Below are 13,813 nucleotides of genomic sequence, written 5' to 3'. Positions count from 1 at the left end.
AGATGATAATCATAGAAAAGCAAATTCAGTGGCATATATCCCTGCACAAGAAAAACAGGGGACCCCAGCCGAGGACCCGTCGCCGCCCCACGCTCATATATCACACTACATCACAAGAAAAGCAGTCATAGATTTCACACTACATGGGCATACATCTTTAAGATCAAATTTCTACATGCACAGAGACATGCTTCTAGGCAATAGCATAGGAACAGTACATGAACATTAGCATAGAGACCCACCAATTGCATATAAACACATCAACAGAAACTGGATAATGGCATAGAAATGCATCAACATTGGCGTAGAGGCCGAGCAATGTCATAGAAACATGAACAACAATGTCATATAAGACGACGATCATAGAGCTACACTCAAAAATTTCATTTATAACTCGGCCAAGGGCTCCTAGTGTGCGCTTCTGCTGGTCTCATAAAGCACCATGCTGCCGCGGGGCCATCGCCGACGGGGGGAGGGGCAGGGTGGGGTGGCAGATCTCATGCTCCGTGAAGCTGTCATTGAATCAGTTACACCATGCTTAGAATCATTTACACAAAATCATAGAAACAGGAATACATCTGCGTAGAAAAGTTACATCACGCATAGAATCATTTACATAGAATCATAGAAACAAGAACACAGGAACACATCCGCGTTGAAACTTCAATCTGTGATAAAAGAAAAAAAATATTGCATAGCCAGGGCGTCGTCGCTCCCATCTCTAGATCCTGGGGCGCCTCACACCAACAACGCCGCCTGCAAGTATGGGTACACAATCAACTAGTAGTATCTATGCTCAAACACAAACATATATATGATTCCAAATAATTGCAGTCTAAAAACACGAGCTAGTTGCAGAATTACAGTGCTAATTCAACCAAAATAGCAGATGAAATAATTAATCATTGGTCAAAAAGCAACAATTGATGTAACTAACATGCCATATATGATTACTCATAGAAACAGCAGAACGAAATCATAGAAAAGTATCTAAGGTAGACCGATATGCATATATGATTGATGCAACGAAAATGCCAGAAAGTGGTTAGTACCAATATGTTCAAATCATCTTGCAAACAAGCATAAAAATCTAGCATGAGCTTTGGCTATGCACAAGTAGCAAGAAAAGGCACCAAATCTGCATAAGAGCCAGCTTACCACCATTTATGCTCAAATACACATGTATTTATGATTGTAACCACACATAGCTATGCAACTACATATATATGTTGCAATCACAGATATCACCACAACTACATGTATATCATTTTTAAAGCATAGGCCTTCAATCAGGATGTGCATTGCATGACCAAATTGAAAAACAATAGCACGCTGCTTGTGTAGAAAGTGTTCTATTTTGGCAAAGAAATTGCTCAGAGGTGGTCCTGCCGGGGGAGGAGGGTCTCACCATCGGCCGTCTAGGCGCACCAGCCACCCAGCCAGAGCAGGAAGGGGCGAAGGCGAGCACGCCACCGGGGGGTCCAAGATCGATGGGGTAGGTCGGTGAGTCTCCTCTTCCATCTCCTCTGCCAACCAGATATTATCAACTCATTTGTCCAACAAATCTGCAAAAATCAAACGAATTTAAAACTTCACAATGGAAAAGGAGAAAAGCAGAGCATCTAAGTCACACACAAGATTGCAGAGCATCTACGACACAAAAAAGAATAGATTGCTGAAAGATTACAGAATAGGACGGAAGTCTTCATGCAAAAGCTCACAGCTTCTGTTCGGCTATGGCGGACAGAGCTCTGAGTGGCACGGCTCCTCGTCGATTCGGTGGGCTAGGGGCTCGGCCGAGGAGGGGAAATGAAAAAGAAGAACGAGTGGACCTCGGGGTTATGCTCACCGGGAGTGGGGACGAGCTGTAGATGCAGGAATCGAAGAGGGCAGTCGACGGACAGTAGCTTGATGTGGCGGCCTGGCTTCGATGGTGCCTGGCCAATGAGGGGCCTGCAAAGAGCACGGCCGCCGACACATCAACCATGTCAGTGCCCCATCGTGCGGGTCGTGGCCGGCGCCGGCGCCATCCGCTGCACGTCCATCATCACATGCCACTCGTCCCCTCGCCACCACTATCTTTGGTAGCGCAAGATCCGCTGATCCGCCACCACACCACCGGGGTCGTGTGCCCCCGCAACGCCTCCGCTCCGGCGTCATTGCGGCCCGCGCATCGAGCTTGGCCTCCGCTTGCCGCACTGGCCCTGCTCCGCCCGCACAGCTTGCGTGCCGGCAGCCTGCTTCCACGAGACGCGACCTGATGCGCGTCCGCCACCGCCGCTGCCACTGGGGTCCAGGGGCGCGCCACCACCTCGGGTTAGCCACGCCGCTGCACGCCGCCCGGAAGGGTGGCCACTGGGGGGTGCCTCCCGGGGAGGGAGGTCGCCGGGATGGGGAGCGCCGCCACAGCCACGGGACTCGCCAGCGCTACGGGGGGGCCGCGCGGGGCGCCTCGGTGCGCGGCCGCCATGTCTCGAGCGGGGGGTGGGGTGGCTGCCGTGCGAGACTGCAGGGGGCGGGGTGGCTGCCGCCGGTTTGAGTCGCCTACGATTCCCTGACTTGCTGAAGGCTAAGTCAGGGAACACTGTTCCCGTGACTTTTGGGTCTCTGTGGGCCGTCTGACTGTTACAGTGATTTACGGTAGGGATCACTGTTCATCTAGACTCAGATCACTGTTCATCTTCGTGCCTTCGCTTCTTCACGTTTGAGTGGGTGGTGGTGGGGGGAGGGGCTAGGGTTTGGGTTGGGGGGTACGGTTTATATGAAATGGACTGCTGGGCTGGCAATTGAATGGGCTGGGCCCAATGGCAGGTGGGGTGGATGGCGGAGCTGGTGCGGTTGGACCGCCTAGCACATGTGGCTGGGGCTCCCGAGTGAGCCCAGGGCTCCCAATATATATATATATATATATATATATATATATATATATATATATATATGCCAGTGCTAATTTCTATCCTGGGTATGAAATAACTATTCCCTACCCGAGCACACCATCCGTCCCTCGAGCGCCGGGCCGAAGCCACCGCAAGCGGTTTTTTTTTCTTTACACGCGCCTTGGTTTTTTTCCTTCCCCGAGCAACCGGCCAACCTGCTTGTTTGATGCGCATGAAAGACGATAGTTGCCAAGTGGTGGGCCCAGCAAGTATTGCTGGGGCACGTGTCCACGCTCTGCACTACACAAAAGCCTTTGTTACGCAGACAATTATTTACTTAATAATCCAATTATGTGGACATTCATTTAATATGCAATTATACAAAGAAATATATTTTTCCTTTTAAAACCCTCAGATCAGGTTTTTCTTTTATTGTACCGAACTGAATACTGAGTCTTTATGATCAAATTTCTTTGGTTTTGTGATTTAAAAAATGCCCTATAATTAAAAAAAGAGTATTTGTGATTGAACTCAAAACCTTTTCTGTCGGAAGTCCATGTCATTCTGCACATGGCTGAATGATTTACATTCCAAAGAAGAAATGTTTATGCTTTGCTAAATTGACGTGTCAGTAAATAGTGAAATAAATGCTGCAGGAAAAGTTGGCAAATATGATCAGACAGCGAATATCTGTTGCACCAAATACTAGATTCGTCATAAGGAAAAATGTGCACTATGCTACTAGCAGGATATGGGTACCAGGCCCATATACTTTACATCCCCGCCTAGATGCTCTTGACTAGACTTCGCAAATCAATTTCCCAGAACTCAGCCATCGGAATTCTTATCAACCAAAGTGAAAGACTAGCTCTTTGCCTATGTTAGCCAGAGTTAGCCAGAGTTTGAGATGCTATTGGTTGTGCCCATTTCTTGAGCAAGCCTTCACCACTAGATTGTCACCTGCGAGATATCCAATATCAATCAGCAAAAGAACAAACAGGTCTTTGTAAAGAAATCGACCAAAAGAATATATATATAGCTAGGCAAAAAGTAGTATCACGAACCACACTGTTTTCAAGTCCAGCTTCAGAACATTTGTAAATGATTGCATTCATAAACACAGAGCACAAGCTCATTTTTCATTGACCCTATTTCTACAATCTGCTATAGTTAGTATGCTCACAGCCTCGTCTCATGGCATGGTTTGTTCGGATACAGTTTCACAAGCAGATGCTGTTGACAATGGGTAAATCTATGATCTAACATTAGTCTACACATGATGGGATAATATACCAAAATTGGTAAATCCTAATCAGTTTCAGTTGAATAGTTTCCCTAAAGAAAAATTCAGTATCAAGTGAAACATGAGTTGGTCAGTAGCAAAGACGTGCTAAAAGTATATATGGCAGCTCGTCGCCCCAAGAATCAGCACCAGGACACCCTATGGTGCTGTACACCCAATCAAAACTTTATAATCTGCTATACATGACATCTGGCTCGTGTCTAAGCTCAGAACCACAGGACACCTCATCAATGAACTACAAAATTGCAGAGAAGTCTATCTGAATCTCAGACTCAGGATGAACTGATTATCGATAATCCAGGTGGACAGGTTCAATTAAGACTACTGCAGTCAGCAAGTCAATATGCACTAACCTTTGTGTCAATTGTGCGAGGAAAAGAAAATTTATCAAGATGCCATCACCAGCGAGGGACTTTATCTGAACTAATCAATAATAACAGGCCACCTGAAATAACAGAGACAACATGATCTTTTTATCTATACTATACTAGCTTATTTACAGTCAATTAGTTAGGGAGCTCGTGGATATGGCATAGATGGGGATTTTGTAACCATACAGAATATATCAAATATTAATGAACATAGTAAGATAATGCAGGCACTTGCAACTGGTGGAATGTACCTTACCTTCTCTGATGCACTTCATGTCCATTTGCAAAATTCATCCGGTGCACTGTCAGCTGCAACGTAACAAGTTCTTGCCCAGCTCTTAAACTGCAATTCACAATCCAATATGAGTTCATCGGATACAAAGGAAAAAAATCTAAATATTTGGATCAGCAATCAAATTTGAAGAATGACTCACTGGTTGGAAGCTGTACGTATCGGCTCTATCCCTGCACCTAATTCGGTCCGAAGAAAACTTATGATCAGGAGACAAGTGCAGACATAAATTATTTGGGACAATTCTTTGCCATCTACGAACTACAAACTATTCATGGAATACAGCTTGGGCACAGTCTATTCCACAGAAAGTTTCAGGATGCATTGCCCTTTTGATCTGGCTCAAATCAATGTTATAGCTACTTGTGGGGAACAAAAACCAGTTGAAAAGAATCATGAAGAAGGATGCAGCTAAGGTTGTCCGGCTGTCCCTTCAAGATCTCCTCCTGCAGGTCCTGAATCAGCTGATTCCTAAACTTAACTGCTTCCGTCCCAGTGACCAAAACCGAGAGCCTCGATGGCCACATACTGATCAGGATTGAGCAATTGAATTCTCAATACCACATCTCCAGGGTTGCACCTAATACTAAGTCTAGTACAACATTTTCCACCATTCTTCTGACTTTGACATCCCTGGTAAAAGAAAAATGTAAATATCCTGCATTGGCATAAGAAGGGTGGGGAACGGATTCAGGGAGCGAAGACGTCGCGTCACCTACAACCAGCCCTCCCTGATCATGGAGGGGAACCACAAACACCTCGTGGGAGCTCTCAAAGACCACACTCCTCGGATTGATATGAATCATGTGCACTAATCTTCTTCGAGAATTCATCCTGGGTAACAAAATTGAATATAAAAAAAAATCAAACTTTCAGGAATCAAAGGGGGGAACGGGTTAAAGAGCACACAACAAAGCAATTACAACTATTTACAGCCAAATTTGCGCTACTAATTTCATCATCAGATCCCCTTGAAACTAGACAAAATCAAAGAGAAAATGAACGTGAAAAGAATAACCTTGCGCAGGAGGGCTTCACGTCTCATTTATCCAGTCAAATCCACGGCGAAGGAAAAAGATAGAAACCTGCAGTCGCGTAAGAACAATCTAAAGTTCGATTAGAGTACTGGCGAATGGCGACACAACTAGGAAGTCGTTCTGCTAACGAAATTGGACGCAGGCGCAGGGGAAAGAGCTACAAACCTGGCGCCGCCGATCTTCAACGCCGCAAATCTGTCTCCAAACCCAGGCGAGATAGGGATGGAAAGATGGAAAACAGCCGACAGAATACGAGCTCGGGGCCTCCGTGGAACACGCAAAATCCAGCGCGGGGGGAGGGGGTTCAAGCGCAGAAGTGGGATGTCGAGCGCTGGCTTGGGGGGAGAGGGGTTGGGCGCGGGGAGTTAGGTGCCGGATCTGGCGGGGGCAGGGGGAAGCTTGTTGCCGGGTTAGACGCGAGATCGACATCGAGGGCAACGGCGGTGGCAGGGGCACTGCTGTCCTGGTCGACGGCGAGGGCAACGGCGGTGTCGGGAATGCAGGGGCTGGCCAGCAGCTGGCGGCAGGCGGTGCTAGTCCCCGGATCGGCGAAGCGGCCTCAGGAAACGGATCGCGAGCCGGGGAGCGATGGGAAGAACAGACCGGCGCCCGAATGCGGATCGCGAGCTGGTGGAAGAAAACTGCTTCGGGCACCACGGGGTGTGTGGTGGTGAGTGGGTGGGTGGGGGACGCGGAAGGAAACCGCGATGGAAAAAAACCAGTGCGGCCTGGGGAAAATCGGTGCCGGCGTGCCCAGTTGGTTCGGGTACGCAATACCTTATTTCATACTTAGGGTATAGAATAGACCTATTATATATATATATATATATATATATCGTGAATTTCATTCAGGGTACTAACTCTCCACAATTTACCCAACCACATCCATTTGTGAACTATCCTAATGGAAGTCACCTACCTGAAAATTTCCATTTTGTTGGTGGACCAATGTGCCACTCTACCATATCACTAATAGATGGATGTTCTAAAGGGACTCCATCACCAACTGGGAGCTTAGCTGCGGCACAAATGGGATAAAAAGATAAAGAAACAATTGATGTTGAGGAAGATGACACCATACAGCCTCCTAGATCCAATGCTAGGTCCAATGCTAATTCCATTGCTAGATCCATTGCTACACCAGATGCTAGATCAGATAGGAGATTGACTTGGTCAAATGAAGAAGATAACATATTGGTAAGTCCAATCTTTTTATTTATTGAGGCTTGTCTGTATGCATTCAAAAGTATTTGCATTTCATATTAAATATTTATTCTTCTCTTTATTGTATAAGTTAGTGCTTGACTGCACAATTCAATTGATCCAATTGATGGAAATGATAAGAACTCGGATCAATATTGGTCAGATGTTACGTCAACTTATAACAGCAGCACAAAGTGCAACCGTATGAGAAATTGGAACCAACTCAAGCTATGATGGGAACGCATAAGAAACCAGTCGCTGAGTTCAATGGCTGCTACACAAGAATCACTAAAGTACATCAAAATGGCTTGAGTGATGACCAAAAGATGGATCAAGCAATGCAGCTATATGCCTCTGAACATAGTGATAAGCCTTTCACCATGTATGGAGAATATTACGCCATGAGAACAAGTGGGCTGCATATGAGAAGAAACTTAGCAAGGAAAAGGAGAACAGTACAAGTACTGACCCAGGAAAAGGAAAAGGAGAAGAGTACAAGTACAATACGCCAGCCACAATCAGAAAAGCATAAGTTATTTGCACAGTGTCAATAAGGGGAAAGGAAGGATGTGGAATGTGCTTTTGGTATTTTGCAGTCTCGATTTAGTATTTTGAAATGACCTGCGCGTCAATATGATCAAGGGGATCTTGAAAATGTCATGCTAGCCTGTATCATCCTTCACAACATGGTAATTGAAGATGAGATCGATAAGGATTTGGAGGACATCACTCTTGCTTTGAATGAGACACCAAGTACTGCAACTGTACAAGAAGCCACAATCTCTCAAGGACCTAACCCAGAGATGCAAGAAGTGATACAAAGAAACAACATTATTCATGATCGTAGTACTCATAGACAACTTCAATCAGACTTGGTTGAACATATATGGCAGAAGTTTGGGAATAAAATATAATTAGGTGCATGCGCATTTAAACTTTAATTTTTCAATATGGATGTGCATATACTAACTTCAATCATATTTGGATACTGACATGCCCTTTTTTTTTCTATTTGCAGATTGGGTCCTTACATTTTGGTTCAGCTGTGCTGGTTTGATGAACCACACTTATTCAGGTAGTGCTCTTTTCAATCACCTTACAGTTCCCACTAGGCCTCTACCATACTCTTCCATTTGCATAGCTCAGGCCTCTGTGAAGCTTCTACCTTATTTTCATATTGACATACCTTATTTTCTTGCTGCAGGTTGGGTCCTTCCATTTTGGTGATCTTCTGCAGCTGGATGAACTACTACTGTCTACTTTTGATGTCAAGATGCCACCTAAATTATTCCATCATTCCTGCTATCTATTATCTATTAGCTTAAGTCATGAAACCGTCATGTGTATCTATATATCTTTAAGTTTGTTGGTGTCAGTGCCAACGCCCTTTTTATTGTAATGAGATTAATGGATGCTATGTCAGACTTGTTGCTATCACTATGGATGATATGGTTGATCGAACATCTCCTTCCATTTACTTGTTTTCAACCATGTGTTCTTTAATTGAATTGTATGATCAGTGGATGCATAGATGCAGGGCACAATTGGTCCTTCTCCATTTACATGACATGCAAAGAATCATTAAATTTTTTATCTATGGAAACTACCAAATATAATGTGCATTGAAGAGGTAGTGTCCATGAGTGGTGCCATAATTCTCTCTCTCCCCAAGACACCACCCATGGATACCATGGGGTGGGACTGGCCTAACCTGGCGAGCATGCAGGATCTGTACTGTAGCCCATGAGGAGACGAAGGTCGAGACGAAGGTCATGGAGGCGAGCACGACGCAGAAGAAGGGGTACTTGTGCTTCGCCGCCGGCTTGGCGAGCAGCGGCGCCTTGGCATCTCGTGGTTGGTGTGCCATGGTTCGCCGGCCGCGGGTGCTGGTCGGTGGCCGGGCTTTGTTGTGTGCTCTGACCTTGCACACGACATTCTTTTTTTTACTCCATATTTTTTCTTTTCAAAAACCACCACTATTTTATGTTTGAATAACTTTGACACATTTCTTAACTGTCCAAAATCACTCAGCAATTCATGTTCCATCTTTTTATGCGAAAAAATCTATTATTTCATGTGTTTGAAACTCAAATTCAATTTTTATCAACTAATTCATTTTGATCAGTTGTTTAACAAAATTTGATGGAATGTATTTTAAATAACTTTCCAAATTGACTCAATAATTTATGTTTGATCATTTCATGCGAAAAGACCTATGATTTCATGCATTTCATGCTCAAATTGAAAATAAATACATTGATTTTCAATGAGTGCAAAACAAAATTAAAAAATATATAACATACTCAAAAATTAACCAAAATTTCACAAGACACATATTTTGCTATTAGTTGTCTATACAAAAAGTTTCGCAAAGAAAACCCAATGCGACTATTTTTTCGACTACAAATCCTGCCAGATACTCCGCATCTCTCTGGAACTTTTTCGTAGATCCTCCGATTTGTAAGCAGCGTACGTACAACTTATCCGAAATGCTGTTAATTTTTTTACACTATCCCAGTGATATCATAACATTTCAACAAGTCCCATGATTTTCAGACCTTGTTTGCTGTTTTTTACTTGTTTTGAACGTCTGGGCACAGGTTTGCGGTCCAGTTTCGTGATCAGGATGTATCAAATTTGAATTTCTTTCCCCAATATGCCCTAGTTTTGATTCAATAACATGAATATCACTTTCCCTTTGAATTATTTTCAAATTTCATTCCACTTGCAATTCATATTTAATTTTGACCGATAATTTCCCGCAAACAAAATAAAATGACGGAATATAGTAAACCAATTGATAAACGTATCATATATCACCAAGGAGTAACTTTTCAATTAGAGGAGAGAAGAAAAAATTTGGAATGCAAAATGTAAAAAAAATGATTTGCCGAGTGCTACAAATAAGTGCTGCACATTTGGCACTTGACAAAGCCATCTTTGCCGAGTGCCAACAGAAGACACTCGGCAGAGCTAACGGCTATTAGGTCTTTTCGTGGCCGGCGCGCAGAAGACACTCGGCAGAGCTAACGGCTGTTAGGTCTTTTCGTGGCCGGCGCGCGCCGGCTTTGCCATGTGCATGACCTAAGACACTCGGCAAAGAGAGGCTTTGCCGAGTGCCTCATCTTTGCTGAGTGCTGGCACTCTGCCAAAAAGGTATATGCCGTGTGCCACGGGTTTGCCGAGTGTCTGAGGGCAGGCACTCAGCAAATGGCCTCTTTGCCGAGTCCTCGATTTTTGGCACTCGGCAAAGCCGCTTGCACACGGCATAGGCCGGGTTTCTGGCAGTGATTGCCCCAGGACAGGGGAGTAGGCAACTATCGCGGACTGATTATATATAGGTAGCCGACCGGCTGGCTGATGATGTGGCGCTGCATGGGCCACAAGGCGAGCCCGTGTGGAGCTGATGTGGACGTGGGTGCGCGTGCGGGCGTGGGCTTGAGCTGCCAAGGTGTCGTCCACCATGGATGTAATTAAGGTGACATATATATGTACAAGTAGGGACTAGGGAGTTACCTATGTATATGTATGTCCTAGCTAGTTCATATCTCTACAAGACGAATCCTGCGGACAAGCTCTGGCCTTCCATTGGGCCACGTCACTTGAAATTCTTAGCCATCGGATCTTCAATCAACGGTAAAAAAAATAGCATAGGCACCATCTCATCCTCTCGACGCTTCGCGTTCCGGCGCGTCACGTCCCAGCTAGCCGACAGTACCCTTCCCGACCGACAGCGTGGGGGCTTCCTTCCTCTCTGCTCCTCTCTCTCCTTGTCATCTTCATATATGGAGAAACTGCAGGCCATCATCAGATTGATTCGATTTGAGGTGCTAGAAGATGGATATGGATGTGGAGGTCGAGGCAAAGAAAGAATGGAGAAGTCACCCCGCGGCAAAGCTGGTTTGGCTGCCTGCTGGTGCTCTCGCGTGCACAACACCTGCTCGATTATTGGCCTATGAGAGCTGATGTTACTGATTTCCGCCCCCATATCCGTTGCAGAGTGTTATTTCTTTTATATTGATTATATTCTACTACAAGTTGAAGTTGCAGTGTGTTGTGTGTTAGAATAATTGCGCGGAAGCGATAACCCCAAAGAACACAAAATCAAATCACAAGATCACACGAACGAGAATGACACTGAGACACGATGTTTTTTAACGAGGTTCGGCGATGTGCCTACATCCTCAGGGCATGACTACGGGCGCTCCTCCCCATAAGTAGCAGCTACACTGGCATCCGGGCATCACCGCGGCAACGCCGCGGCCCACACCAGCCGCCAAGTCATCTCACGGTTACACGATAATGCCCTCATATTTATGGACCCTAGGGATATAAAGTACGACCCAAACTCTATCATTAACCTACCATATTACAACTCAACTTCAGTCGTAACCGAACTGTACACATATTCGACACATATCTAACAAACTCTACCTTGGCGAATATGCACGTCACCCTGAAGTCGTTCATGCTCGAACCTCCGTGTACCGGACTTGAGTTGTCTCCATTTGCTGCTCACTTAGAACAGCCCGATGAGGCTGATCCCGCCGCCTTATCGATCTTCGAATAGAACACCGTCACTGTTGCAGTGCCATCCATGACTCCACCTTCAACAACGCTTCCCATTAGCTTGTATTGGTGTGCACTTGACTTCTCACCAACCATGACTATCTTGCCTTCCCACATGATTCTCAAGGTCTTCTTATCAGGCGCCGCCTGATACAGCCATCCTTCGTCATTCAATAACCCAAGCGAAATCAAATTCCTCCGTAGCCCCGGCACATGCTTCACACCCTTCAGTAGCATCTCACGTCCATCACACATCTTAAATTTGATATCACCCACTCCTATGATACGATAACCTCAATCATCTCCCAAGTGAGCAAGACCACCATCCTTCTCAATGTATGACGAGAACCACTTCTTCTTTGGTGTTGCATGGAACGAGCTAGCTGAATCCAACAACAACGCTTCACAAGACTTTTCACTTGATATTGTGAGAACATCACATCACTATCTGAGTCATCCTGCTTCTTGGTAATCACCACACTTGTGGTTCCTTCACTCTTCTTCAGTTCTGGACACTCAGCCTTTATATGTCCCCATCCCTTGCACTTATAGCACTGCAGCCACTTCTTCTTCTTGTTGCCCTTCTTATCTTCATCATTGTGATCACCTCTGACTACAAAAGCGTCTCCAGAAGGATCTTCAGATAAATTGTTCTTCCTTCTTTGCTTATGACCGAGTAAAGCAATAACAATTTCATCCACCTTAACATCCTCCTTGCCATATGTCAGTGTGGTAACCAGTGCTCCTAAAGACCCCGGCAACAAACACAGACGAATAATAGCCCTGTCTTTATCATCAATCTTCACATCGACCTTTCCAAGATCACCAATTAATTGATTGAAGACATTAATGTGCTCTGCAAGATCTGACCCCTCCTGCATCTTCAGCCCATACAATTTCTGCTTCAGGTATAGCTTCCGGTCAACGTCTTGGACATAAACTGCTTTTCCAACTTGTCCCAAATTTCCTTCGGTAATGTCTTATCCATGACATGGTACATGATCTGATCTGAGAGACACAACCTTATAGTAGCACATGCTTGCGTCTGCATCTCCTCCCACTTATCATCATCCACCTTCGCCGGCTTCTTCTCGCTGAGGGTCCTCGAGATACCCTGCTGAGCCAACAGGTCCTTCACTCTTGTCTTCCACAGCCCGAAGTTTCCGGTGCCATCAAACCTCGCCACCTCAAATTTGGAAGTCATCGACGCCATTTGCCTGTTGCCAGATCGTCGAACGAACTTTTACACACGTGAACTACACATCTCCTGCGTGCCCGCTGCCTTCACGTGTTGAAGCCACGTGCCTCCTGCACGTCCTTGCGCCCTCGTCGAGCGCACCTTGCTGCGTGCACACACGTCACCTAGAACACACGCTAATTGCGCGTGTTGCTGCCTGTGTGCCGCCGCCGTACACCGCCTGTGCATAGCCCGCAGCTCATGAACCCATCGACCTCCACGTACGTCGCACACGAACAATGCCAATCCGCTCGAGCGCCGCCTACTATTTGCCGTCAACCACCCCAAGCTGCAGTTCACGAACAGCACAATTGCCTCGTACTCGTAGACTCCTTTGTCTTATATGGAGGAAATCTCAACAGAACTGGATCCACTTCGAATCGAACTCCCTGCCGCTAGCTTCTGTTTCCTTGTTTCCTGGGAATTTTTTTCCTGTGACGCACACCCACCAATTAGCCATGCATTGTGGGCCCCTCCAGTTGGTCAATTTCCGCAAGAAGTAGAGTCCTAGTAGGCCTATTAGATCTGAAAAAATAATCAATTTGCATGCATCCGATTTCAGTACATACCATATACATGATTTGTCTGGTCTCCATGCAACCACGTTGGTCCATGCCTACGTGCAATTTTCTCTGTGCCTTATCATTGCCCCATATTGACTCTCATCGCATCTTGCACGTAGGCATGGACCATCACGTCTGACCGGCCCCTATCGAATAGCAGCCTTCAGCCGTTATCAACCCGATCTCCACATCCAGACGCATCCCTGTTGATTGCAGCTCATTGGACGGTTCGAGCCACCCGCCCGAAGTGTCTAACACCACCGATCGAGTCATCGATCGCCGCCATGCTGCACCTTCCACCCTGTCCCTCCCGGACAGCTTTGTGCGACCTTGCGCGGTGCGGAACGTGCCCATTGCGCCTC

At 45.8% G+C, this 13,813-nt stretch overlaps 1 protein-coding gene and 1 long non-coding RNA gene across 11 annotated transcripts; both read right to left on the bottom strand.

Annotated features, from left to right (window-relative positions):
* Window positions 1–231: 231 nt before the first annotated feature.
* Window positions 232–2,521, bottom strand: LOC120666322. Of its 6 annotated transcripts, XR_005671669.1 has the most exons (4): window positions 1,850–2,509; window positions 1,409–1,565; window positions 617–756; window positions 232–512 (listed from the first exon to the last, which is right to left on the bottom strand). XR_005671669.1 is itself a non-coding variant. In XM_039946147.1 (3 exons), the coding sequence occupies exons 1-3, from the start codon at window positions 2,158–2,160 to the stop codon at window positions 498–500; spliced, it is 444 nt and encodes a 147-aa protein (XP_039802081.1). In that variant the 5' UTR covers window positions 2,161–2,521; the 3' UTR covers window positions 232–497. The 6 variants fall into 6 exon arrangements, 2 of the variants coding, with proteins under 2 accessions (XP_039802081.1, XP_039802080.1); XR_005671670.1 differs by lacking the exon at window positions 617–756 and having other exon boundaries at window positions 1,850–2,510; XR_005671668.1 differs by having other exon boundaries at window positions 232–756; window positions 1,850–2,503.
* Window positions 2,522–2,961: 440 nt separating this feature from the next.
* Window positions 2,962–6,568, bottom strand: LOC120666321. Of its 5 annotated transcripts, none has more exons than XR_005671663.1 (8): window positions 6,045–6,568; window positions 5,861–5,927; window positions 5,558–5,676; window positions 4,985–5,475; window positions 4,807–4,893; window positions 4,533–4,624; window positions 3,415–3,836; window positions 2,962–3,176 (listed from the first exon to the last, which is right to left on the bottom strand). It is a non-coding gene; the product is annotated as an uncharacterized LOC120666321 (long non-coding RNA). The 5 variants fall into 5 exon arrangements; XR_005671665.1 differs by having other exon boundaries at window positions 2,962–3,171; XR_005671666.1 differs by lacking the exon at window positions 4,533–4,624.
* Between the last annotated feature and the right edge of the window lie 7,245 nt (window positions 6,569–13,813).

The sequence above is a fragment of the Panicum virgatum genome, chromosome 3N (assembly GCF_016808335.1).
Source record: "Panicum virgatum strain AP13 chromosome 3N, P.virgatum_v5, whole genome shotgun sequence".
NCBI classification, from domain to species: Eukaryota; Viridiplantae; Streptophyta; class Magnoliopsida; order Poales; family Poaceae; genus Panicum; species Panicum virgatum.
Note: the sequence above shows the minus strand (reverse complement) of the source record. Positions and strands in the feature narration are given on the sequence as shown.

Excerpts from the sequence above, each read along its gene's own strand:
- LOC120666322 (XM_039946146.1), bottom strand. The coding sequence starts at position 2,160 with ATGACGCCGGAGCGGAGGCGTTGCGGGGGCACACGACCCCGGTGGTGT. Across the intron at positions 1,527-1,849 it reads ACAGCTCGTCCCCACTCCCG|AGGAGATGGAAGAGGAGACT; the intron begins GTGAGCATAACC and ends TCTGGTTGGCAG.